This window comes from Clupea harengus, chromosome 22, assembly GCF_900700415.2.
Source record: "Clupea harengus chromosome 22, Ch_v2.0.2, whole genome shotgun sequence".
Classification (NCBI taxonomy): domain Eukaryota; kingdom Metazoa; phylum Chordata; class Actinopteri; order Clupeiformes; family Clupeidae; genus Clupea; species Clupea harengus.
In genome coordinates, this window is record NC_045173.1 from 14,094,644 (window position 1) to 14,122,235 (window position 27,592).

The window sequence follows — 27,592 nt, forward strand, 5'->3', positions numbered from 1 at the left end:
CTTTTATCCAAAGCGACTTACAAGGATGTATACACATTTTACATTTACACTGATGGCACACTGCACATCAGGAGCAATTAGGGGTTCAGTGTCTTGCTCAAGGACGCTTCGACAGGGAATCGAACTAGCAACCTTCTGATTACTAACCGACTTCTCTACCTCCTGTACCACTGTCGCCCCGATGTCACAATGTCTCCACGTGTCGCTCATCTGCGCTGCAGACATACTGATGATGTTGAGTAATTTTGTGTTTTGGTTTGGTTGGTGTTAGGTGTGAATCAGAAATGCACTTCCATGAGTAACGGGATGTGACTGAGCCTTGCTGTGATCTACACTAATTCATATTTAAAAATGCAGGGGGTGATTGTGGGCCAACTCTGGGCTCTCTCCTCTATCCTTTCTCTAGTTGCCAGACTGAACAAGAAGAAGCATAACGTTTACTCTGCGTATATTACCCCAGCATAGCGGGCGACGTGAAGGAATACAAGAGAAATTGTTAGGTTTTAAAGTGGGTTTCTTAGTGCTAGGAATGTAAAAGGAATGTCTTGAATAACATGCTCTAGTAATAGACAGGGCTGTGATTTTACCACACACCCTCTCCATTGATCCAAGTCTTTCATTTGTATGTCTGTGGAGTAATTTCAGCTCCACAAAAATGTCAGTGGCGTTGCATGGCATTGAATGCTCCACTGAATGCTCTATTATGTGTGCAAAGTCATTTCTGCTTTACCTGACACTGGCAATGACCTGTTCCTATTCGTAAGGCAAGCACAGCGATATCATCAGTGATATTGTGGAAACAAACACGATCTTTTCTCATTACTAAAAACTGCATTCCATCTGTACCCAGTCAGAGTTTTACAAAACAGCACCAGTAGATTAACCACAAGAGTATTTGTGTGTGTGTGTGTGTGTGTGTGTGTCGAGAAGATGCAGTACAGAAATACAGAAAGTTGGAGTGAGCATGGACGAAGAAGGAGAAGAGTGCTGGATATAAAATGAGAGAGTGTAAAAGAGAGAGGGCGAAGAGGGAGGGAGAGGGCGAGAAGAGATGCCCTTCATAAAGTTCTGTAGCCTTGCCGTCTCAAATTGACAGGAGATAAGAGAGCTGCGTCTGCGATGAGGCCAGAGCTAATCCAGTCATGAGACACTTTTCCATCTCTGTCAGAGGATTAAAACACACATTAACCATTAACACACACACACACACACACACAGCTTTCGTCTAATCCATATGATGTTGAATAAATTATCCATTGAATGATTGTCTGTCAGCCTGCAGCTGGAAAGGCATAGCCAATCAAGTAGCTTATTTGATGACTGATCACCCTTGTATTTACTTTTACTCGCTTTTTCTTGATCTTTGCTAATCCACACTCTGTCACACACACTCTCCCTCTCTCACATATGCACATACCTACCCTTATCTCCTTAATCTGTTTGGTTCTGTTCTTTAATATCTGGTCTTTAGAGTCTATATGATTTATTTAGACCTAGAGACGAAGGGAGTTTCAGGTATGTGTGTTTTTGTGTGCGCACATACGACCAAAATCGGTCAAGTGCGACTGAAAATGTTCTACCTGTGATGAAACCAGACCTCCTATTCTCAGTTGAATCCAGAATGCAGCTGATTCTGAACAGCTCAGGGTCTGGCACTGAATGTAGTCCTGGTATAGATCACCACCTGCATGGTCAGCCTTTGCAGACTACATTACCCACAAGCCCAGCAGTGTGTGTGAGTGAGTGAGCAGATCCTCCTAAAGTCCTGTGGTTTGAACCATGTCCATGTCTGTTTTAATCCTGTTACCCTAAATTTACCCCGGTTCATCTGCAGAGAGGATACAAAGGAACCAACTGCGATTCCTTAAGATACATAAGTCACATAAGTCGTGTAATGAGTGGGTCCTGTGGGCCAGTATGTGATCGTATATGCACACTTGTTTTCCTCTATCCCCATCTCTTCTCTCAGGAAAGACAACAGGCTTGTCTAACTCTCTCTCTCTCTCTCGTGTTTCAGAGCTTCTTTGAAGGACAGTCCGCTCCATGGGATTCCGCAAAGAAGGACGAAAATCGGATGAAGAATCGCTATGGAAACATCATTGCATGTGTGTATTTGGAATCCTCTGTCCCCTTCAACACACACTCACGCACAGACGTGCACACATACAGGCATGAGGTCTGCTCATTGAAAACGGGTGCCATATCCCGGCTTCAAAGGGGAAACTTGTGTGTACACATGCATTAGCATCAGATTATAGCGTAACACACACTTCACCATCCAAGCCCCACTCAGGCAGAGGCCCAGTCACAGCAACCATCACAGCTTCACCTGCATGACAGAAGTATACTCAATTATTTCTGTCTCTCCCGCTTTCTCTATCCCCCTCTCTTGGTTTTTTCCTCTCCCCCTTTTTCTCTTGCTCTCGGTTGAAATCTTTTCTGTGAAGGGGGTTAGACACCTCTCTGTCTGTAGCTGTAGTTTTGAGTGAAAGTTCTTGCTGGTGCGATCCTTGAGAAATCCCTGGCTGCTCTCAGGGTTGGTCAGCAGTGCCATGTGTCACTCGCTTTTATTTTTAGATCCTTTCAAATTCTAATGAGACCAGCCTCTCCTGGAAGCCTGGAGGACCCCAGGGAGTGCTGGAGCCAGCGCTGCCCTCAGAGAGGAGACCCTGGTAGGGGAACTCACCGGCAGTGGCCCCCCGAGCTCCCTGGAGCTCAGACAGAGAGCAGAGACCTCTTTGACTCTCATCTCCTCTACTTTCTCTCTCTCTGTTCTTCCCTCACTCTCTCTCTATCTCTTTCTCTCTATCCCCCACACTCTCTCTCTCTGTTCTTCTCTCCTACTCTTTGTCTTTTTCCCTCTTTTTTCTCTCTCTTTATTTCTCTCACTCTCTCTCTCTCACTCTCTATCTCTTTAATTCTCAGCACATCTTTTTTTCATTGCCCTTTATTATGTGCCTGCCCTCCTCCTTTTCTCATTGTCTTTGCCTACTTAGTATGATTCATTCTTTAATTCTCTTATTTTTTCATGCACGTGTGTGTGTGTGTGTGTGTGTGTGTGTGTGTGTGTTCTTTTAGATGATCACTCCCGCGTACGCCTGCAGGCCCTGGAGGGGGAGCAGAGTTCTGATTACATTAATGCAAATTACGTTGATGTAAGTACACACACGCACACACTGACACACACACGGGCACCAGTCTGCACCAGAAACTCAAAGGTCACTACGTTCATTTTGTTTTTAGTCAGAATAAAGAAGAGTGGGCGACTGTTGAATTAGATCCAAAGTCAACATACTCTTTTATATACTCACATTCATATCACTCATGCACACACATTTTTTATACACATGTACATGCTATTGTGTACACACTCTCACTTACACACACACACACACACACAAAAATAACACACAATATGTACTTTAGCAAGCACATATCTATAGCACACATGCAGCTCACTGAAACCACCATCACGACATACATACTCACCAACCTTCTGCTGGCTGTCACACAACCACAAAATGCACACGACATACATACTCACCAACCTTCTGCTGGCTGTCACACAACCACAAAATGCACACGACATACATACTCACCAACCTTCTGCTGGCTGTCACACAACCACAACATGCACACGACATACTGTACATACTCACCAACATTCTGCTGTTAGGCAAGAATTTTAGATGTGGTCCCAGCCCAAATAGTAATTATAATCCAATATTAATTTAATTTAAGGACAAAATGATCTACAACTTTACATTGGTGGTGCATTTAAGCCTTAGACACCTCTAAAATGTGCCGTTTCCCCAATACTCAACCATCTTTAGAGCTATACACCCCGTAAATGATGGAGCTTTTTGAGTGACTTATTATACTGTCTGGTTATGAGACTGTCTGAAACTCAGCTTTAAATGTATTAGGATCATCTTCTAAGGTCAGGGTATTCACAGCTATGAGAGGTCATCACTCAGTATTGCCCCTTACACTGCATAAAAATCAGCTGAACATTGGCAGTTAGGAAGGAGCTTACACAACGCAGCTCAGCAAATCGATGGAGAGCGGACCACCTCCTCTGCCTTCAGTAATCCAGGACAGTGGGAATATGGCTCAGGCTCTGTAATTCCACTCTAATCTGCCAGGTGTTCCCAGGTCATGGGCTGGGATTGTGAGTGACCTACATGCAGAGATGGGTGGGCATAGCCATTAGCGGTTAGCTCTCGGATGAGGTGTGTTTAGGCTTCATATCGGGTTAATCAACCTTGATGCCCCTAATGGATCAGATTGAGCATCGAGGTCATGGGTCATGCTCTTCGACATAAACACTTAAGTTTATCTTTTACTTATATACATCCGTCACATTCACACACACACACACACACACACACACACACACACACACACACACACACACAGGAAAACAGGAACACAAAAACACACATACCTGCAATAGTTGACGAGCTTTAAGCATTAAGTGTCTGTGAGATCAGAACCCTAAGTTGTAGAGAACATGATGACAGAGGTGGAGTGTTTGAGTGTGTAGCGAGACAATAGGATCAAGGACACAGAAAGGCTGAAAAAAGGAAGTGTCAGAGGGAGAGAGTTGAGAACAAGAGGAACCACAGGATAGATAGCATAGATACACATGCATGCATACTCACACATACACACACATGCACCGACATACACATACATACACATACACATACACATACACATACACATACACATACACATACACATACACATACACATACACACACACACACACAACACCCCAACTGTCATGTTCTGCTGGTTAACTCTCTGTGCCTGACTGCTGGCCTGCACTGTGGCAGAGCCCATATGGCAGAATAAAGTGGGAGCATATTAACCAGCAGCCCTGATTGAAAAGGATTTCTGCCTTCCTCCCCTCTTCCCTCCGTTCCAACCCGGAGCCTTCCGGAACAGCTCTCAGTCAGGGAGGGGCAGGACCAAGAGTGACGTCCCCCCTCGCTCGCTGTCCCTTTCCCCCCTCCCAAGAGCCTTTTAACCTCCTCTCCTGCATCACGGCTCAGGCTAATGAAGTCTTTATGCCTGGAACCTTCTGTCTGTATTTATGATTACACTTTTCTTTAGCTCTCCCTCTCTCTCCATCTCTCACTTACTCCCTACCTGTCTGTCAACACTCTCCTTTTCTCTCTCACTCAATTATTCACTGTGCACTTGCTGAATCTCTCTCTCTCTCTCTTGCTCTCTACTTCTCTCTCTCTCTCTCTTTATCTGCTCTGAGCGCCATCCATAAAACTATTATTTTAGAAAGGATGGCTGTGGTCAGGTTTAGCTCATTTGGCATTGTCTCTAATAAATGTATGGAAGGACCTGAATGCATAGCAGCACTATTATTGGCCTCTCGGAGTGCGTGTGTGTGTGTGTGTGTGTGTGTGTGTGTGTGTGTGTGTGTGTGTGTGGGACTACACTTGTTTATATTTCTTTGCCTCTGCCTGGTTTATTGCTTCACTGGTTTCCCCACTCCACGACATGTCAAAAAAAAAAATTATGATCATGAAAAAGCAAATTATGATCATGAAAAAGCAAATTAGGATCATGACCAAACAAAAACAACCTGCAGCACTGCAGACCCTCTGAGGGAGTCTTCAATGCAATTGAACAGGACTAAAACAAGTTGGCTGTAACTTCAGCAGACAATGTGTTCGTTAATGAGAGCTAGTTCAAGTGCACAGAGAAGTTTATCGTGTTTTGCTTATTATGTTCATATGAACTTAGTGATAGTGATGTAAATATCTTTGACTTGACAGTAAAGAGTCAATAACTGTCTCTGTTAGTCACTGCCTGATAAAGAAGTCATTAAAAATGGAAAAATTGAAACAGCTGAAAGAACCTGGTCGAGAAAGAGGATAAAAGGACAAAATGAGTTACAGTGAGAAAAGAGTATGTGAGAGAGAAAGTGAGCTTGGAGAAAGAGCAAGCAATAGAGAGAGCGAGATTAGCGAGAGGAAGCGACAGAGAGAAAGACAGAGTTGTGTCCATTGTGTTCTGGGTTCCTCAGGAAGCCAGTAATCAGGCTGAAGGTAAATTGAATATGCCTCTGATAAGCCCTGTGTGTGTGAGTGTTTGTGTGTGTGTGTGTGTGTGTGTGAGTGTGTGTGGGTGTGTGTGTGTGTGCGCGCGCGCGTGAGAGAGTGTGTGTGTGTGTGTGTGGACTGAATGCTAGGGATGCTGCAGTGCATGGTGGGTAGAGAGCTCTCATTGTTTTGTGGGCTCCTCCTGAGAGAGTACACTAAATTGGACAAATAAAACTACAGGGATTAGTTTAATACCTCAAAGAAGGCTCCCATCGCACGGATTAGCAACATTGTATATTTGTGGATGTGTGTGTATGAGGGACATGGCATACAGTGGGGAAAATAAGTATTTGAATGCCAATTTCACAAGTTTGGCCACTTGCAAAGAAATGTGTGATCTATAATTGTAATGGTAGGTGTATTTTAACAGTGAGAAATAGAATATCAACAAACAAATCCAGAAAACTGCATTTTATAACATTTATGACTTTTTTTGTATTTGATGCAGAAAATAAGTATTTGAACCCCCAGGCATACAGCAAGAATTCTGGCTCCCAATGACCAGTTATGTGCCCAAGAAGCACACAGATTAGTCCTCATTAGGCCTTACAAGGTACACCTGATCTCAACTGGTGACGTGTATAAAAGAAACCTGTCCAAAAAATCATACTTCACACCTTCAACCTCACCACCATGGGCAAGACCAAAGAGTTGACCAAGGACGTCAGAGATAAGATTGTAGACCTGCACAAGGCTGGAATGGGTTACAAAACCATCGGCAAGCAGCTTGGTGAGAAGCAGACAACTATTGGTGCGATTATTCGTAAATGGAAGCAACACCAAACAACTGTCAATCGCTCTAGGTCTGGGGCTCCATTCAAGATATCCCCTCGTGCGGTATCGGTGATCATCCGAAAGGTGCAGAATAACCCCAGAACTACACAGGGGGAGCTTGTGAATGATCTCAAGGCAGCTGGGACCACAGTCACCAAGAAAACCATTGGCAACACACTACGCCGTAATGGTTTGAAGTACTGCAGCACTCGCAAGGTCCCCCTGCTCAAGGAAGCACATGTACAGGGCCGTCTGAAGTTTGCCAATGAACACTTGAATGATTCTAAGGAGGATTGGGAGACAGGATGTGGTCAGATGAGACCAAAATCAAGCTCTTTGGCATCAACTCGACTGAATATGACCCCAAGAACACCATCCCCACCGTCAAGCATGGAGGTGGAAACATTATGCTTTGGGGCTGTTTCTCTGCCAAGGGTACAGGACGACTCCACTGCATCGAGGGGACTATGGACTGGGCCATGTAACGTGGAATATTGGGCTTGAACCTCATTCCCTCATTCCCTCCCATTGAAAACGCAACCTTAAGGATTTGGAGAGGATCTGCAAAGAGGAGTGGACCCAGTGCCGCCGCTCCCATAACGCGCACTACGCGCTGTGCGTAGGGCACCAAGTCCTGAGGGGCATAGGCGGAGATCCCGGGGGGGACGGGGGGGACGTGTCAAAGTGGTTTGGTTCACATGCTGTTTCCAACGGGCAGGGCTACCGGCAGCTCCGTGTTTCAGTTAATCAGCCCAGTAGCCTACACGGCCAGATTGTCAGACTGTTTCCTACTCTGTCCCCTGTCGCTGCCGCTATGATACACGATATGTAAAGAGATTTAACTCATTCTCGAACGCAGTAAGAACATGTAAAGGAGAATTTTTTTTCTAAACTCCATTTACGAAGTTCCAATCGATATGCACAAGTATACATAAGTTTATTAATGGATTGGCATGACAACGTGAACGTTTGCCGATAACACACGCATGCCGGTAATTAACACAGTTAAGATAGCTAGCTAGACAGTCTAGGACACTGTCCTGTCAGGGGCAGGTTCATGCTAGTTAATAAACGTAGGTCTACATCTCAGTGCCTCTCCAGATTTGTTAAATTATCTGAAGTTAAATGAATGTCATCTTTTTCTGCGGTGGATGAACTATGCTGGTATTGTAATATGGAGTGACAGTGGCGCAGGAGGTAGAGAAGTAGTATTATAATCAAAAGGTTGCTAGTTCGATTCCCTGTTGAGCTGTTTTATAACTTATTTTGAGCATCAAGTTCTCTTGAACTTTGGACATTATTTGTCTGTGAATAGATATTTCGTGTTAGTACATTTAATGCTGTTTAGATAATTCTAAAATTACTTCGAATTTCTGTTTGTAAATGTGATAAGAGAATTCGGTATTTAGCAGTTTATGCTAGCTCTCGTGAAAGCAATTTTTTCATGTCCCCCCCCCCCGGAATTACACTCTGAAATTTGACCATGTATTGTCCCCCCCTACAATGAAATGGGATCTCCGCCCCTGCTGAGGGGGCACCAAAAAAATAGGCAACTGAAAAATCATCATAGTTATAATATTTATAATGCCGATATTATTTCAGTATAGAAATATTAGGCACATTTTAGGCATGTATATTACAAAACAGGCAGAACAAGAGATATATTTAATTGCTCAAAAAAAGTTACGATGGTGCCCCCCCCCCCCCCCCCCCCCCCCCCCCAAAAAAAAAAAACTCAACTTCCCAAGCTCGCCGTGGGTGCCCTTTCCTATCTCAGTGGCCTGACGAACTTTTTGCCTCAAAAAGACAACGGGAGTCAAGGGAAAAAAGAAATAGAAAGAAACTGCGAGATGATGACTGTGCAGGCAAGTCCATGTTTAATCATTGTTAAATACGGGAAATGTGCTGCTAATGTAATGGTATGCATACACCTCGAACTAGCTGACGTTATTGCTAATGTTAGCACACTCAAATAAGTTATAACTTAGGTGCAAGTAGGTTTGCCAACAGTCCTGAATTGTCTGGGACATCCCGAATTTTGGGTGATTTTGAGCTCCAGTCCCGTATTCCAATCACAGCCTTTTTTATTTGTATCCGTGAAAAGAGAAAAATATAACAGTTAAGTGTAATCTGTCCCCTGGAGACAAGCGCCTCTCAACTGCACTTGACTCCAAGCATTTGTTACGCCAACACGAACAGGTGAAACTTGTAGCGAGAGATCATCATGCCTCGACTGAAGGACAGACTGCCCCAACTTAAATAGAGTATCTTAAATCACGATTAAATTGGAAGCTTGCACATTGACTACTGGTTGTTTTCATATTTCATATCAGTATTCTTTACACATGATGAACTGGTGTTAATATATGTGAATATGAACTCGTTCATACGAAGTGTAACAGGCACAGATTATAATTGTATAAGTTAAATCGAGGAGACTATAACATTAGCTAGATAACTAGCTATCATTTCATGCAAACGGAAATATTCCATTTAAATCGTTTAAGGTTATTAAAAGTTTCCTTAGCTATCTAGCTAGCTAGCATAACACCTAGATAACCATAGCAACCAGGAATCACAAAATTAGCTGCAAAGTTATGGATCTGTATTGACAAGAGGTAAATAGCGCCCCCCCTTGACCCATCTAAAACTATGTTAAAACTGTGGCCAGGCAGTGAACTGCAACCAGTCTGAGTTACATAGGACGTTGAGACAGAGGCCCTGTTCGAAATGGGTTAAAATTAAGCAATAAGCCCCAAGAGGCCGTGGTTTGCGCTGATTTTAGAACAGGTAAGGGGAGTTGTTAGGCACGACGCGAAGCGGAGTGCCTAAAACCGCCTTACCTGTTCTAAAATCAGCGCAAAACACGGACTCGCGGGGCTTATTGCTTTTCTAAAACTGTCACTACAAATATCTGATATGGTTTCATTAAATAACGACAATTACATTTAAGAAACAAAATAGTTTAATAACAAACTGTCATTCTTCCGCCACTACAAAGTATAGTTCCTAAATAAATCGTTGCCATGCAACAGCCAGATGGAACACTTGCGCTACTGACAAAAAAGGGGTGCTTATTTATTCACATTAAATTGTATATCGCCATTAATACTGCAATTGTTGAAATAGTATTCAAACGTTCTCCTCTTTGCTGGTGCAGCGACAGGGGTATCTTGATGTTGACGCTTCAGTGTCCCAGATGATGTTGCTCCACTCCTTCCTCTTGCTGTAATTTGGACGCCAGTACGATTTCAGTGACAACTCGCACCTATCTATGTCCCGTCACTGCCATAATCTCTCTCCCCTCTAGGCCAGCGACAGCTTTGTAACGTCTTTCTTTCTTTGAAAATATTCCATGCGCAGTAATATGGAATGTTATCAATAGAATGTTAATCGAGGACAACTTGAAAGGTTTATGCTGTATTTTACAACGGCATGGAACGTGATTTAGCCAATCACAATCAAGGATTGGAACAATCAGTTTTAGAATGCTGTTTAACGAATTACGTTCTGACTCTGATTCTGACCGGAGCGCGGGCGGAAAAAAATAGAGCGCGGGCCCCAAATTGGGCAGCCTTGGTCTAATGCTATTTCAAGAAAACATGAACAACATGAAATTTGAGAGAATCTGTTATAAATTCTCTTGACTATTACTATGAACAATACATCCAAGTCAGTTCAGTAGTGGTTTGCCAAAATTACACTGAAATGAATAGGTTGATGGTATGGCTAATGAAACCTTGCGATTTCCATTATTGTTGGTCAGCTGTTGGCGAAATGTTAAACTGGCAGAAACAAACGTTTTTTTCTCGGGGGGGGGGGGGGGGGGCGCGGCATCATAAAGGAGTTATGCTTAGGGCACCGAAATGGCTAGCAGCGGCACTGAGTGGACCAAAATCCCTCCTGAGATGTGTGTAAACCTGGTGACCAACTGCAAGAAAAGTCTGAAGTCTGTGCTTGCCAACAAGGGTTATTCCACCAAGTACTAAGTCATGTTTTGCTAGGGGTTCAAATACTTATTTTCTGCATCAAATGCAAATTAAGTCATAAATGTTATAAAATGCAGTTTTCTGGATTTTTTTTTTTATATTCTGTTTCTCACTGTTAAAATACACCTACTATTACAATTATAGATCACACATTTCTTTGCAAGTGGCCAAACTTGCGAAATCGGCAGGGGTTCAAATACGTGTGTGTGTGTGTGTGTGTGTGTGTGGTGTGTGTGTGTGTGTGTGTGTGTGTGTATGTGTGTGTGATTACATGTCTGTATACTGACTACTGAATAGGTGTCTTTTTATGATGAGGCAGATGTGCTGCTATTTTTATACATTTATTAGTAACACATGAATAGATTTGATAGATGTGTGTGTGTGTGTGTGTGTATGCTTGTGTGGGTACATGTATTTCCAAACAATAACATATCAATTGATTTATTGCATTTCCAACCCAGCAAACACCACATCTGTGCAAATGTGCATGAGTGACACACAGTCCATCAGGAAGTCCAGCTGTTAGGTTGGTGTGTCACAAGGAAGAGATTTAGGCAAACGCTGTAGATTAACACCAGTCTTTCCCCTTGTCTTTCCAGGGCTACCACAGGCCAAACCATTACATCGCAACACAAGGTAAGAACCCCAGACGTACAGTAGCTGCATTTGGACCAGATGAGGGCCGCATCTGGGGCAGATCTGTTGTTAAGGCCCCGTCACACCATGACGTTCTGGCCAACGTTCTATGATGTTAGAGGAAACGTTGTTTAATCGTCCATGGTCGCTGGTATTGCGCCAGAAGAGCTTTGTGTGAAAGCTGGTGAACGCTGTATCGTCGGTAATCGTCGTGATCGGAGGAGAACGCTGGTCCAAAAAAAAAGTTTTGAACATGCACAAAAGTTCTCATGGAGATCAGCGTTCATCAACGTTTAATTTAAACGCTGGAGAACTTTCGTGGAACGTTTTATTAACTTTGCACGCGTTTGGCTATCGTAGTCAGTCGTTGGGTAGGGTAGACTGAGTACCTACAGTTGATGCACCCGAAATAACTTATGTGCGCAGCAATCCTGAGACGTGATTTTTAGTTTGGACATGCCTTACTAACGTCCTCTTTGATCGAGGGAAATTTGAGCACCTAACCTATCTCTCGTAGGAAGATATTGGCGAAAGTTTTTTCACCAAGGGAAGATCTACATACAATTAATATGTTATTAACCATACGTGATCAAACAAACGCAACTTACATCATTGCAAACGTTATTCTGTGGCACTATACATCTACATATCCAATGCTATCATGTCATGCAAGGTCATTGCATAATCTAGCGAAAAGCGGAGTGGAGAGTATTTGCTTGCTTGAGCCAGCATGAAGTAGATGTACTGAACTTGAACATAGCTGAGCACTGTTATAGCTGGTGCGTTCCATGGCAGATGGATATGATATGAAGACTCTTGTGACATGCACAATGTGTGTGGATGTGTTGATGTTTTCTAATAATAAACATTGAGAACACAAATTCAGTGTCAAATTTAAATCATTTATTTTAATAACATAAAACCCCAGGAATAACGCCCGTTATTTCGTAAATCACAGTAATAATAACAATAAATCTTCGTCCGAAGACATTGCTAGTGAAGAGGCTTTGTATTCTTCTTACTTTCAGCAGCGCTAGTAGCAGAAGCCCCCCTCACACCTTTTTCGTGGTCTTGGAGGCATGATGTTCACTGTTCAGATCAACTGAATCCACTATGATTTTCCAGCGTTTTATACCCGTTTGACCATAAAACCCACACGCCGCAAAACGCTTTTCTGTCATTATTCACACGTTAATTACACCTTTAACACGCTCTTCTAATGTTGACTTATCGTTTGTCGCGCTGGAGTGACACGTCAGCACACGTTTGTCGCGGACCAGTGACACGTCACTTGGTCGGTGTTACACACTCCTCATGCGTCAGTCCCACGCTGGTCATGTGTCAGTCCTACGCTATTCTTTTGTTAGTAACACGCCAGATGTGTCCACATCGCCCTAGAACGCTCGAAATTGAACGATTAGAAAGTTCAGAGAACGTTGACCAGAACGTCATGGTGTGACGGGGCCTTTAGAGACCCTTTGTTTTCAGACCTGCTATACTGCCGTGTTCAGTTATGTTAGAACGATTTGCAAACAAGTGTGTTTGTCTCCCCATTGTGCAGTAGGTGCATGTGTACGTATCTGGATATGTCCTTTATGAGGGGTTATGTGTGTCTTGATTATTATCATTTTCATCTTTCAAAACGTTGAACTGTAACTGGGACTTGGGAACTGGGATCTGTATGAGTGCTTGCAGGTGTGTGGGTGTGTGTGTGTGCATGTCTTCTTTATTTTCAGAAAAACAATTGTGTGTGTGTGTTTGTAGTTGAATGCAGTATGTGTATGTGTGGTGTGTGGTCTGTGTCTGTGTGGTGTGTGTGTGTGAGTGTGTGTGTATGTGTGTGTGTGTGTGTGTGTGTGTGTGTGTGTGTGTGTGAGTGTGTGCATATGTGTGTATACGTGTAGTAGTGTGCGTGTGTTGGTCTGACATCTGTACTCTGAGCGTGCTGTGCCTCCTTCTCCTCCTCTGCTGGGTCCCTGGGCAGCCATGCGTTTCTCTGTGTGCGATTAATCAGCCTGGCTCAGGAGGGCCATGCATAAAGCAGATGGATTGGCCTGATCGCTGGGGCCCCGTTTGTCATTTGCTTAATCTGGCCTGGCCAGCTATGTGGCCGACCCTGCAGGTTAAGGCTGATGGATGGATAATGGCTGTAGTGCCACTGCAAGAGCAACTGGATCTGAGCCTGAACTGGGCCAGAACCGGGCCAGACACAGCTGCTGTCTGGAGGAGGAGCAGGAATGGATTTAACATCACATTTTCATGGATACACACACACACACACACATACACTGATGTAAAACACTAGTGGACACTGACACACAGCCATACTCACAGTCACAGGCTGCAGGGACTGATGTGCCATCAGACTTTCATAGACACACACACACACACTTAAAAAAAATGATGCTTGCACATATTCCCCTCACACACATAAACACTATAACTCACAGACATTCACATTCTAAATTATAGCCTATGAGACATAAAGACACAAACACACACACACACACACCTACACACACAGACACAAACAGGTGGTGATGATCCTCTAATGTGTGCCTCAGAGTGTAGTGGAGTGTGGATCTGCATAATTACCTGTTTATCAGAGGGGCTTCATCACTCTCTGTAAATGCAGGGATTCCCACAATCGAGCTAAACACTTAAAAGCATACTAAGCATGTACATCTACCACATGGATGCTGTGTACATTTAGCCCGTGTATGCTGTATACATCTACCACTTGTTGTTTCCCCTCCCCTTCTGCCACACAACAGTTGTGTGTGTGTGTGTGTGTGTGTAAGAGGAAGAGGATGGATAGATGGAAGAAGAGGTGGAGTGTCACTTCAGATTATTGTAGACCATCCTTTCCAACCTCTCTCCGTTTCTCTCCTCCTCTTCCCATCTGTTCTTCCTTCCCTTTCTCAAATCAGATGCCTTCCTCCCGACAGACCTACCAACACCAGAACATATACAGGGAGAGAGGGATAGAGGGAGAGGAGAAAGAAAGAAAATGAAGAAATGGTTAAAGATGAAGGAGAGACATGGAGGAAGGAAGGAACATGAAGAAATTATGAAGAATAAAATAAAACAAAGATAAAAGAGTGAGCAAGGAGAAAGAGGGAAGACAGATTAACTGAGAGAGAGAGAGACAGAGAGAGAGATGGGTCTGGTCTGGGGGTGAGTTTTCATAATGTCATTGAGTGGTTCATGTAATATTGATGGAGGGAGACATGAGAGTTTGCCTGACGGAGAGGTTATTTTCCTTCATTCTTATTCTGTGGCTGCTAAGGGTATTGTGCAGCTGTCACCCACAGACTTCACAAGAGACAGTGGTCTGCTTCCAGAGGTGTGTGTCAGCACACTTTGACAGGTTCTCAGATATAAGTAGATTTAAGAGAGATTTGCTCAATTTCTCCCTCTTTCATCTCTTCTCCCTCCATCAATCTCTCTTATTTACTCTCAGTTTCTCCCTCTTTTTCATTCTCTCTCATTCTCTCACTCTTTCTTTCCCCAGTGAGTCTAGGAGCTTTTTTGAGAATTGTGTTATGTACTTACACAACTATGCTGGTTGTGCTGACCAAAGTTGAGTAGAGCTGATTCAGAGTAAAACATGATGTGAAAAGACTGGCACATAGTTTGTGTTTGTGTTGTGTGTGTGTGTGTGTGTGTGTGTGTGTGTGTGTGTGTGTGTGTGTGTGTTTGTGTGTGGGAGTGTGTGTGTGTATGTTGATCACAGTACTCAGCAACTTGTGCCAGGTGGGCAGATGTCCCTGTTGTGGGTGCTGGGAGCTGCTGTAGACTGCTGATGAACACCACAGTCAACTCTCCTGTGTGGGGCTAGAGAATCTACATCAATCCACAACAAATACATTTAAGGGACAAAAAAGTGTCGGCACACACACACACAGACACACACACACACACACACACACACACACACACACAAATATATAGGCGTATCCCTAACAACACTAAACCACGGGTATCCCTAAAAACACTAAACTAGGCGTATCCCTAACAACACTAAACCACGCGTATCCCTAACAACACTAAACTAGGCGTATCCATGTGAAAGCACACTTGTTCATCTCGTGTCAGAGAGAGAGTTCACTTCTGTGTTTCAGCAGAAGAGAGACCTAAACACGCTCTTCTGCACGTGGGAGTGAGCTGCCAAACCACCTCCCCCCTCCTCCCAGGGTGTCACCCCTCCTCACCCCTCCAGTTGGCACTGTCACCACGGAGACCCAACCAGGATGGCTTAATCGTCATCGCCATCCCTACGCATGTGCCTAAGATTACCAGCAGGCCGGGAGCCCCAGTGCAGCGTCTGTCTTTGTGTGTGTGGGGTGGTGCTTGAAGAACTGTGGTCTCGGTGTGACAGGTTGTGTGCGATGGCATTTTAAAATCCTACAAGCCAGATGCTACTCTCTCCAACCCTCCTCTCCCAGTTCCTCTCCTCAAGCTTCCAGAATGTTCCAAGTGCTCCCTCCGGAGTCGTGGTGGGCGTCTGAGTGGGAATGGAGATGGAAGAGTGACAAGACAGAAAGAGGAGAAAAAGAGGGATGAGGAAGAGAAGATCTGTCAGATCCTTATTTCACCTTTTCTTTTCTATGGTCTGTTTTGATACATCAAGTCAAAACAAGACCTGACAAATGTGGTATAGGATATGACAGTGGAAGAGGGTGCCGGTGTGTGTGTGTTTGCGCATTTGAAGTTGGTGAAAAATAAGGAGTGTGTGTTTGAAACCCCAGCCCAGCTGTTCACTAATTACATTTTCATGAGCTGAAGGAAGTGCTTTAAGCCTTTAATATGCATTTTGCAAAGTGATGTGTATGGGTGAGGGTGCATGTGTGTGGTTGAGTGAAACAATATGCATTTCAATCCATTGCAGTACTATTAGTTTTCAATTATTGCTCAGTGAAGTTTTAAATGTGGGAATGAGCAGTGAGAGTGTGGAGCCCAGCACTGCACACACCAGTGGCCAAGTCAGTAATTCCTTACTGTGAGGAGTGTGTGTGTGTGTGTGTGTGTGTGTGTGTGTGTGTGTGTGTGTGTGTGTGTGTGTGTGTGTGTGTGTGTGTGTGTGTGTGTGTGTGTGTGTGTGTGTGTGTGTGTGTGTGTGTGGTGTGTCAGTAAGCCCTGACTGAGCAGAGCTCATTTCATCATGTCTGTTCCCAACACCCAACAGGGAATACAGCTAAGATCTCTCTCCCTCTCCCTCTCTCTCTCTCTCCAGGACCCATGCAGGAGACAGTGATTGACTTCTGGAGGATGGTGTGGCAAGAGAACACAGCTACCATCGTCATGGTGACCAACCTGGTTGAAGTTGGCAGGGTGAGTACAGTGTGGCATGAGGGACATTTCTAATGGGCCTATTGCCTCTCTCTCCCAGTCCATCCATCATGTGTGCATGCGCACACACACACACACACACACACACACACACACACACGCACACACACACACACGTTCACTGAAATGAAAGTGATGAGGAGTGTGTAGTGACTGTGAGCTAATCGATACACACTCCCAGTGGAGCTGCAGTGAGTTGGCAGGCTGTGTGTGAGACTGATCCATACTTCAGCCTCATACACTCCTAATGATCTGCAAGCAGAACGGTGTGTGTGTGTAGGTGTGTGTGTGTTTGTAAACAAAATCTCCAATACTGCATTATATGATTCATTACAACGTATTGTTACGTCCATGCAACCAAGAAGCAGTAATCAGGAGCGGAATTCCACAATGTATGAGTTCCAGACTGCAGGTCCTGAAGACTTGTCTCTCTCACACACACTCTGACCCATCTAGGGGATCCATATCAGAGCATCCTTGGCCTTTCAGGGCCCTCACCTCACCCCCAGCTCTGCAGAGACGTGGTAATAGAGAGCTCTGAAGCCATTAGAGCTCCATTTCACTCAACTGTCACATATACACACATTTGCACACTCTCACAGATTGACATATACACACATTTGCACACTCTCACAGATTGACATATACACACATTTGCACACTCTAACATGCACACACATGCCCCCCCCCCCCCCCCCAGTAGATCCAGATGTTCTGGGCTCTACTGTCTTTCTCTCTCCCTCTCTGTTTTATGGTCCTTGTCTAATGGCAGCAGGCACAGAGCCACAATAGCCCGTCGGGATGCCCGCTTAGGGGCACTCAAACCACCATGGCATGGCAAAGCCACTGCCATCTGCTTCTTCCTGCTCTGCACTGAGGAACTCAGGGAATTTTCTGCTCGGCTGTCTTACCTGCAGCCGGAAGCACTGGACCATATGTTTGTTGGGGTGGGGTGGGGGGTCGGTGAGTGTTAGCTTCTCTAGATGAGAGTTGAGCTAATTGGTGGATATGTTGCAGGCTTAATCAGATCGATGTTTAACTGATTGAATGAAAGTTTATGCCTTACGTTTTTGTGTATGTTGTGTGTGTGTGTGTGTGTGTGTGTGTGTGTGTGTGTGTGTGTGTGTGTGTGTGTGTGTGTGTGTGTGTGTGTCTGTGTGTCTGTGTGTGTGTCTGCACAGATCATGATTACACTGTTTTCCTCCTGGCCTGCATGGCTGATCAGAATTGATGAAATAATACGATGGCTGTGGCATAATTTAATCGCCTGGAATCGGCGTTCCGTGATCGTTTGAGAGGATTACTCATCACGATAGTCGCCAGGAGACCACCGCTCCGCTTCTCCTGCTTCAGTTACTCGATACGGGAATTTCATTCTGATCCTAATGACTGCACCAGTCAGCAGCTAAATTTATTCTTGTCACTTCATGTGTTTCTCATAAAAATATTTTACGTATTCAATATATCTCTGTGCTGTCATTCACATTGCCATTCTTGCTGGAGTTAATTAACCAACTGATGGTGTGGCTTGTCTGTGGTGTGTGTGTTTGTGTGTGTGTGTGTGTGTGTGTGTATGTGTGAGTGTGAGTGAGTGAGTGAGTGAGTGAGTGAGTGAGTGAGTGAGTGAGTGAGTGAGTGAGTGAGTGAGCGAGCGAGCGTCTAAGTGTAGGATGAGCTGGACTGATGGAGAAAGTGCCCAAAGGGGATGATGGCAGCCGTATTTTATTTTCACATTTCTCATCCAATGAAGTTTCATGGCTGCTCTTAGAGATTAGTCACTCAATGGAGCTCAAACAGGAGGAATATGGGTCCCCAGGTCTAACACCATTGCTACTCAAAAGCACCTGTGTCTGCCATAGCTCTGCACAAGCTTTAGCTGGGTATGAGCACAGTGTCAGTACCGTGAGTGAATTGTAGTGGCCCTTGTGGTGAGTTGGTTTATTAGGGTATACTCATAGGAAGGCACCTGTCTGGGAACTTTGATGCGTAACATCTGCTATTAGCTTTATTACATTTATCTGTCTGCACTATCAGCTGCGATCAAAATGAATGGAAAGACAAGCACAGCCCCTCCTGAAAAGAGTCTTACTGTCACTCTTAACTGGCCAGTTGGGTGAAATGTGTTGTGAAACACTTCATTTATATCTGAATATCAATGTAAATAAATAGCCTTCAGCTGAGAGTAAATAAAGGCATCTGAACTACATTTTTATCTAAACAAGGTGATTCAATTTAGTTTAAATTCTATCTTCATATTACTGTTTTTACAACTCATGCAAATGCTGTGTGTGGAATATTCAAGTAACATTTAAGCACCTTGAGTAACAATCCCCAAAGAGCTTGTCAGGTTCTTGAGTCAGATTACAGAAGCAGCTCTCAATAGCAAGTGGTCCTTATTGAACCAGCTGCTCTGGCCGTGTAAGATTCCATGTTTTCATTCAGCATTCATGGATGTGTGAATAGAGTGAAAGTGGGAATCACCTGACAGTCATTACCACCTAAGTCCTCCAAAGGGAGCGACCACAGCGCTTGGGCGCATCAATGCCAGCGACAGCATGAACTCATTTAGAGTAGAGATGGATGGTGTGACTGACACCATCTCAGACTGAGAGGAACCTATTGATTTATGTGTGGTGCTGATGAACAAGAGAGTACACACACCGGCACACAAAACGGCACTGGCTTATATTACATATTTTATTAGGCTTTGACGTTTACACGTGGTTGTCCTTCACCTCGTCCTTGTCATCAACGCTTAACAGCAGACAAATCTGACCTTATATGACAAAGGACTTGAGTAAAATGCTGATAGTGGTTGTTTTATGAATGGAGAATCAGCCATCAGAGATGCAGACATCCACGGGTAGATGTAGATGCCCTCTAGGCTGCCCAAGGTTATGATAAGTGTGTTTGTCTCCTTGTTCCTGCTGCTGTAGTGTTTTCTGTGATGTGTCTGGAGGCATTGCTCTTTGTCAGTGGTGCTGGATGAAAGAATATTCTTGACCTTGAATATTACCTGCTATGGTACGACTTTTTTTGTTTTGCTCACCATGTTACTTGTGACGAATTCATGTGTCAGAATGTGCCAGATTTTCTGCATTTTATATTTATATAGTCATTGTGAGGGACTCAAGAGCGAAGCGCTGCCTGGAATGAAATGTCTACCTGCATAGTTAATATCTGGTCTCACTTCCAGCAGTAAGAGTGATTTGTTTCGTTTAGAACCTCTGCATTTTCAATTACATCAGCTATTCATCATATTTAGCCACGCACCGTTATGGAAGGGTGTTATGCATGAAACATGAAGCAGGCTGGTGAATGGTCAGCTGGACCCATCAGGAAAATGATTTATGATTGGCCATTGAGGGTTTTGTAGGCTCTGCTGTCATGAGTGAATCACTTCATTGAAAAGTGAAAATGACTTTCTGTCTCTGACTGGCGCCCATACCACTGAGTCTGTGTGTGTGTGTGTGTGTGTGTGTGTGTGTGTGCTAATGGTGTGTATTTGTTGTTTCTCTCCCACAGGTGAAGTGCTGTAAGTACTGGCCTGATGACACTGAGGTGTACAGGGACATGAAGGTGACTCTGATTGAGACGCAGCTCTTGTCTGAGTACGTCATCAGGACCTTTGCTGTTGAAAAGGTGAGCTCATCGAGGGGAAAAAAAATCTTAGTGGTTAAGGGTTATCATTCAGCAGTGAAATCAGTGAAAAAAACAACACTAATAATTGAGGATATCAATTTACATATGCACACTTACTGTTGGGATTGGCCAAGATTTTTCTGGAGTTCTTATATACATGCTTAGTCCAAAAGTAAATTTAGCTCCAGTGCTACATTTATTTCAATATGTTTAAGTATCTACTACATTAACTGCATTTCTTATTCCTCTTCCTATCTCTCTGTGTGTGTATATTCATCTGGGTTGTGTATATGTTTCTGATGTATGTGTGTGTGCTTACCTTTGGGTGTGTGTGCACCCACAGAGGGGAGCTCATGAGATTCGGGAGATCCATCTGTTCCACTTCACGGGGTGGCCGGACCATGGTGTTCCCTACCACGCCACTGGGCTGCTGGGCTTCGTCCGGCGGGTGAAGGCCAAGAACCCTGCCAACGCTGGCCCCATGGTGGTGCACTGCAGGTGGGTCACTTCACAAACACACTCCCCTCTCCTCCTCTGCCTCTGGTGACCTGTGTGTGTGTGTGTGTGTGTGTGTGTGTGTGTGTGTGTGTGTGTGTGTGTGTTTATATAGGAGCTCAGCTGTTTTGCCTTTCTGCAGACACATGTTGCTCTTTCCCAAACCCTTGCTGCAAAATGCTTTTTGAATTATCAACGTCTGTGTTTGTACTATTGTAGTTTAAGTAGATCTCTAAGCATTCGTATTTTAGACCAGACCAGGGCCCTGCCAGATCTAACTTCTGTGTTTGTACCATTGTATTTGTATAAGAGCTGTAAGTGTTTTCATTTGGTCAAGGTACCTGCGATACCTATGTAGAACAGTTGTGTCCAGAATTATAAGTGTTAAAAGGAAACATCCTCATCGAGACAAGGACACATTTATCTAAGTGGTTCTAAGTGGACCCCGTCTGGCATTCTTGGAAGGATCTGTGTATCTTCTAGAACTCGTTACTCCACTTCCCCCAACTATAAGCAAAAGTTTCCAAACTCTTTTAGTTATCTTCAAACTACTATTGACTTGGCAAAAGCACACACACACACACACACACACACACACACACACACACACACACACACACACACACACATGCATTAAGTGTCTGTGAGATCAGAACCCTAAGTTGTAGAGAACATGATGACAGAGGTGGAGTGTTTGAGTGTGTAGTGAGACAATAGGATCAAGGACACACACACACGCACACACACACACCAGAGTCAGAAATGGCTTGAGGCAGCCCATTTTCTCATTTCTTCTCTGCTCGGTTGGGGTGGGGGGGTCTCTAACCTTGTGTGGGACGGAGGCAAGCCCCCCCCCCCCCATCTAGCCTCAGTCTCTCTGGCCTCTTGGAGGTGTCATGTCCATGGGGGGGCTAAATGACCCCAATTAGGAGTGAGGTCACGCCTGGCTAATGGAGATGCCACCAAGCAACAATTGCTGTGACGCCCACACTAGAGAAGGACTGCTCTATAAAACTCTCGCCCACGTGGAAAGGTCAACACAGAGCAGCTACAGGGGGCTTCCTGTGTGTGTGTGTGTGTGTGTGTGTGTGTGTGTGTGTGTGTGTGTGTGTGTGTGTGTGTGTGTCTGTGTCTGTCTGTCTGTCTGTCTGTCTGTCTGTCTGTCTGTCTGTCTGTCTGTGTTTGTGTGTGCGAATTATTCCCAGTCATTTTTCATAATTCATTGTTTCTGAATGCAATATGAATCCAGTTACAATATTCTTTATTCAAATGTAAGTCCTTCAACAAACATTCATTTTGGGAGTCATATGACACTGACATTATATGTAAATAAAGATAATATAGTTTTGGACTATTCATAGCCAATCATTTCTGGCAGCCCTGGTATGGTATGTGATGGAGGGAATCTATGACTGCCTCAGTCTATGTGAACATTCATAGTGTCCTCATATTTGAGGAGCGTAAAGTGCCAGGACTGTCTCTCTGTCTGACTATCTGTCTGACTCTGAACTGTGTTTTATGGAGGGTGACACTTCGGCAAGGTAGTAAGGAACAAAAGTTTTTATGAACTTAGTTATTTTATGACTTGGTTTTACTGCAGGACTAAAGCTAAATAATGTATGAGGTGTTATATTATGTGTATTAGGGTTATGCTTAGGTATTTAAACATGCCATATTCCTCACACTTTTACACAGCTGAACACAAGTGATTTCACAGGTGATGGGGTGTGTTACATTTTGCATAAATGAACCACAAAGTAACACTTTTGTCAGCTCACATTGAGCATGTCACAGATAAGTGTGCAGGACTCAGTGGGAAATATTCCAATCAGGAGATGACTGGCAATTACATTCTGTCTGAGTCTGTGTTGTGATTGGTCTATCTGCAGTGCGGGGGCTGGCCGGACTGGCTGCTTCGTTGTGATTGACATCATGCTGGATATGGCGGAGAGAGAGGGCGTGGTCGACATCTACAACTGTGTGAGAGAGCTAAGATCACGGCGCGTCAACATGGTACAGACAGAGGTACGAGCACACACACATTGACATGCATACACAGATACACATCCGTATGCCCACACCATTTAGAATATTTACACCTAGCTTCAGAGATGAAGGCAGCTTAAACCATGTGGGTGTAAAAGGCACAGGACATGAAGCTCATATGTCACAACACGCTCTTTCATTTAACATCTTCATGTCATTTTGTTCCATCCAAGGATCATTTCACCGCATCTGTTGGCTGTTTTGTGAGTCTCCCAAAACAAACACGCTCAGTCAATCTCACTCTCCCAGTGCATCCCAGCAGTGATAAAGATTTTAGGGGCGGACATACAAAGTGGGAAGGGGATTTGCGTGTGTGTGTGTGTGTGTGTGTGTGTGTGTGTGTGTGTGTGTGTGTGTGGCCCTTCAGACAGTTTAAGTTATGGACCTGGAGGAGAGAGCTCTCTAGTTGCCTTCAAACAGTCACACACCATCTGGACGCCATGCTACTTATATGCACATTTCTAGGGCCCTTTGATTTCCGTAATGCGGAAAACACGGGTGGAATCATGAAATTCAGTGAGTAAAGCGGAAATTACAGTTACATGCAGAATTGCATGGAGAAATACATTTGATAACATTAGAGACAACATTTTTGCCGACGTGGGTGACACAGGACCATCAAAGATGTTGTCAGAGACAGCTAGCAAAAGTTAATGAAACACAAAATCTGTAAAATCTCATTATATAAACCTCTTTGAAGATAAATAGTTTCACACTGTTGTCTAACGGACACATGTTTATGCATTGTGCCCGAACAGGAGATACGGTCACCTGTTTTAGACTGACACAGGAGACTAAAACTGGCCACTGGGGCAGCATCTGAATATTCTTAGAAATCCATAAGACTTACAATGTACATATAGATTATCATCATAACACAAGTGGCTTACTGTCTCAGTAACAGTCTTGTGGCCAGAACCTGGAACGTAATCTCTCTTAAATATGTAAATAAAAAATGATAGTAGATGAAACTGTGTTTGTAGTCTTTAGGGTTATACTAGCCTCCTACACTCCCTACCCTATCACAACATAGGTCTATCACCTACATATGACTTGATGGTAATCCAATTAATAAAACAAATATAAAGAAATAAAACGAAAAACACAGAATCAGGCAGGAAATAAAACAGAATTTGGCAGAGAGAAAAAATGATTTAATGTAATTCCACTGAATCACAAGCACCATTCTCCCACCTTTATAGTGTGGGAAGAGGCCTGCATGTATGTGTGTGCCTGTGTGAGTATGTGTTTGCATATGAGATTGTGTTTGTGTGGGGCATTTGCATAAGAATTTGTGTGTGTGCGTGTGTGTGTACAAGTGAGCTTACTCGACTGCGTTTGCCTCTGAGGTGTTTAGTCGCCTTGGCATTAGCTTCACCCCTGTGGCTGTTGATTACCTTTTCATGGGCAGATGGATCTGTCAGAGGAAATGACATGTTGACATCACAGGCAGTTTGTTTTCCACAGACACGATGGCAGGTGATCCTCATTAGCAGAAGGCATGGTTCAAATGCAGGACATTTAGCTGTGCCGATGTCTGTGGAGTAAGAAGAGTAAACAGAAACAAACAAACGGGCGAAAGAAAAGAGGCAACATCTGGGTCATTAAGTTACATCACACAGACACGCCTCGGCATAAAACCAGTGACCCCTACACTAAAGATGTTTTAGTCAGACGTGACAGGGAAATGTCCTCTCAGAATGTCACTTCAGAAGTGATTTCCATCAGGCACTGAATGTGCTCCTCTTCACTGCTCTCGTGGGGGGCGGGGGGGGGGGGGGGGTGGATGTGAGGTTCGGGTCTTTGGGACCACGTCATTCCCTCCCACGCCACACTGTGATGGGGGCACAGAGAAAGCTGAATTACTCATGATAATTAGGAGACGCTATTGCTCGCCAAATGGAAATCCCACTCACGCTCCTCAGGAGTTTTGGTGAGAGCGAGTGAGGGAGTGAGGAGGGGTAGGAGGAGGTGGTGTTTTGGTGAGAGGAGAAAGGCATCAGAATACGTAAAAATACATCTGAACAGATATTGGCATCAACACATTCCCCAGTTCTCTGTGCAAAAGCGACACAGGAAATGATTATAATGAGCCGCTTTAGCCAAGTAATGTCACATTTGAGTGATCTGTCTTTCTGTCTTTCCTCAGTAAAGCCTTCTACAAAAATACATCTCCAGCTGGGTCAAAAACATAGATTTCCGACAGGAAACTTTCACTCAGCTTTATTTTTCTCTTGTGGTTCAGCGATCTCTTTTATCTGAAGTCGAATGAATATCAAGCCGTATGAACATTACCCCACCATGTCCACTCCCATTGTTTCCATGCAGAGACAGAAGCTGACTGGAATAGATTGGTTGTCCTTTGGATGCTGGATGTTTTAGACCACCAGAGGCATCCCTGATGTTGAATGTATTTTAGGGATCTCACAGTGGGAGCTGTAATAGCCTACTGGGGGCACTCAGGCCGGGTGGGGTTAACCACCTGCAGAGTCAAAGAGGCTGGACAACACCAGTGGGGTAGAGAACCATGCAGGTCCATGCAGATTCAGTACAGCAGGACCTTCACAGTGGCATGGTTTACTGACGGCGCTGTTTGTCCCTTCTCAGGAGCAGTACGTCTTCATCCACGACGCCATCCTGGAGGCGTGCCTCTGTGGTGACACCACCATTCCAGCCAATCAGCTGCGCTCCATCTACTACGAGATGAACCGATTGGACCCCCAAACCAACTCCAGTCAGATCAAGGAGGAGTTCAGGGTAAGCATTCAGTGGGGGTCAAAGATCACAGAATGGAAAAGAAAAAAAGGCCTCTCTGAAAGTCCCATTTATTTAATTATTATTGTTACTGGTTTATATCATCTGTTAAGTACTTTCCAGAGCAAAAACATTTTGGGTGTTAAATGAACCGACTTATGTACCCCTCACCCCACATTGGCTAGATGACCCATTGTACTCTACCAAACCCATCTCAACTGGGCGGCCCATCTTTATCTACCACACCCATCTCTGCAGGCTTATCCATGCCTTCTCTACTCTTTTCTGATGTTCTGTGTGGGTTCTGGTGTGTTCCCTCTGGGTTCTGCAGACGCTGAATATGGTGACTCCAACACTGCGTGTGGAGGACTGCAGCATTGCTCTGCTCCCACGGAACCATGAGAAGAACCGCTGCATGGACGTTCTCCCACCTGACCGCTGTCTTCCCTTCCTCATCACCATCGATGGAGAGAGCAGCAACTACATCAATGCAGCACTTATGGATGTGAGTGTGTGTGTGTGTGTGTGTGTGTGTGTGTGTGTGTGTGTGTGTGTGATTGAGGGATCCATGTATCTACTTGTGTGTGTATAAGTGAGAGAGAATTTGCATGGATGTGTGTGTGTGTGTAATTTCAATCACAAATTGCCTCTTTACCTCCGAATCAAGTCTAATCTGTAATCCCTCTCTTTCTGTCCCACTCACAGAGCTACAAGCAGCCATCTGCATTCATTGTTACCCAGCATCCCTTGCCAAACACAGTGAAAGACTTCTGGAGGCTGGTGTTGGACTACCACTGTAGTTCCATCGTCATGCTCAACGACGTTGACCCAGCTCAGGTACATTGTGTGTGTGTGTGTGTGTGTGTGTGTGTGTGTGTGTGTGTGTGTGTGTGTGTGTGTGTGTGTGTAAAAAGGATTACATGTATTGAATTCAAACTATATAAGTGTAGTCCTGTCACTTCTCTCTCTCAGTACTCTCTCTCGCCCTGGGCAGAGGAGTCTTTTATGAAATTCAAACTTATGTTCAATATGAAAAATATGTTCACAATATGAAAAAGGTGAAGTGAGATGCAGGTGTGTGTGCATGTCTGTGTGTGTTTTATGCTGTGGGTTCAGGAGCCAGCCTGTAGCCCTGTCATAACAACTCTGATCAAAGTCCCTTTCCTTGGACTTGGAACGCGCACACACACACACACACACACACACACACACACACACACACACACACACACACACACACACACACACACACACACACACTTCAGTCCCTCAGCAGTAGCTCTCTCTTTCATTCAATATTCTCACTGTAGCCACAGTGAGCCTCAGGTGAAATATATACTACACACACAAGCCTACGCACACACACACACACACACACACACACACACACACACACACACACACACACACACACACACACACACACACATTATAGATAGTGAGGCAGGCAAAAAGTAAAATCTTACCTTAAAACAGACACACTCACACACTGCACTCCCCACTGATTACTAATTCTCTGGGCGGTGATGTTCCTGCTGTGAATCAGAGCAGGCTGTGTGGACCAGGGTTATTATTCTAAACTAACACTAAGATGAAAACTAATGGTTTTGAGACATTTTCGTGAACTGAAATTAAATAATTTACCCAAAGAAAATGTAAAACTGATGCTTAATGAAACTAATAATAAAAAAAGACAAAAAATTATTGTTGTAATCGTTTCAAGACAGCGGACATCATATCTATGCTTGGCGTCGGGTGTCATACTCCCACAATTCA

General features: G+C 44.2%; 1 protein-coding gene across 6 annotated transcripts in view; it reads left to right on the top strand.

Moving 5' to 3' along the window:
• Positions 1–27,592, top strand: part of LOC105889425 (receptor-type tyrosine-protein phosphatase mu-like) — a 138,983-nt gene that overhangs the window by 105,342 nt on the left and 6,049 nt on the right. For all 6 annotated transcript variants that reach the window (XM_031559557.2, XM_031559558.2, XM_031559559.2 and 3 more), the window contains 10 exons: positions 2,018–2,105; positions 3,079–3,155; positions 11,491–11,527; positions 16,764–16,861; positions 20,405–20,521; positions 20,865–21,019; positions 22,906–23,041; positions 25,670–25,819; positions 26,148–26,321; positions 26,522–26,653. In XM_031559557.2, the coding sequence (XP_031415417.1) occupies positions 2,018–2,105; positions 3,079–3,155; positions 11,491–11,527; positions 16,764–16,861; positions 20,405–20,521; positions 20,865–21,019; positions 22,906–23,041; positions 25,670–25,819; positions 26,148–26,321; positions 26,522–26,653 (1,164 nt within the window). The remainder of the gene's footprint in view (positions 1–2,017; positions 2,106–3,078; positions 3,156–11,490; positions 11,528–16,763; positions 16,862–20,404; positions 20,522–20,864; positions 21,020–22,905; positions 23,042–25,669; positions 25,820–26,147; positions 26,322–26,521; positions 26,654–27,592) is intronic.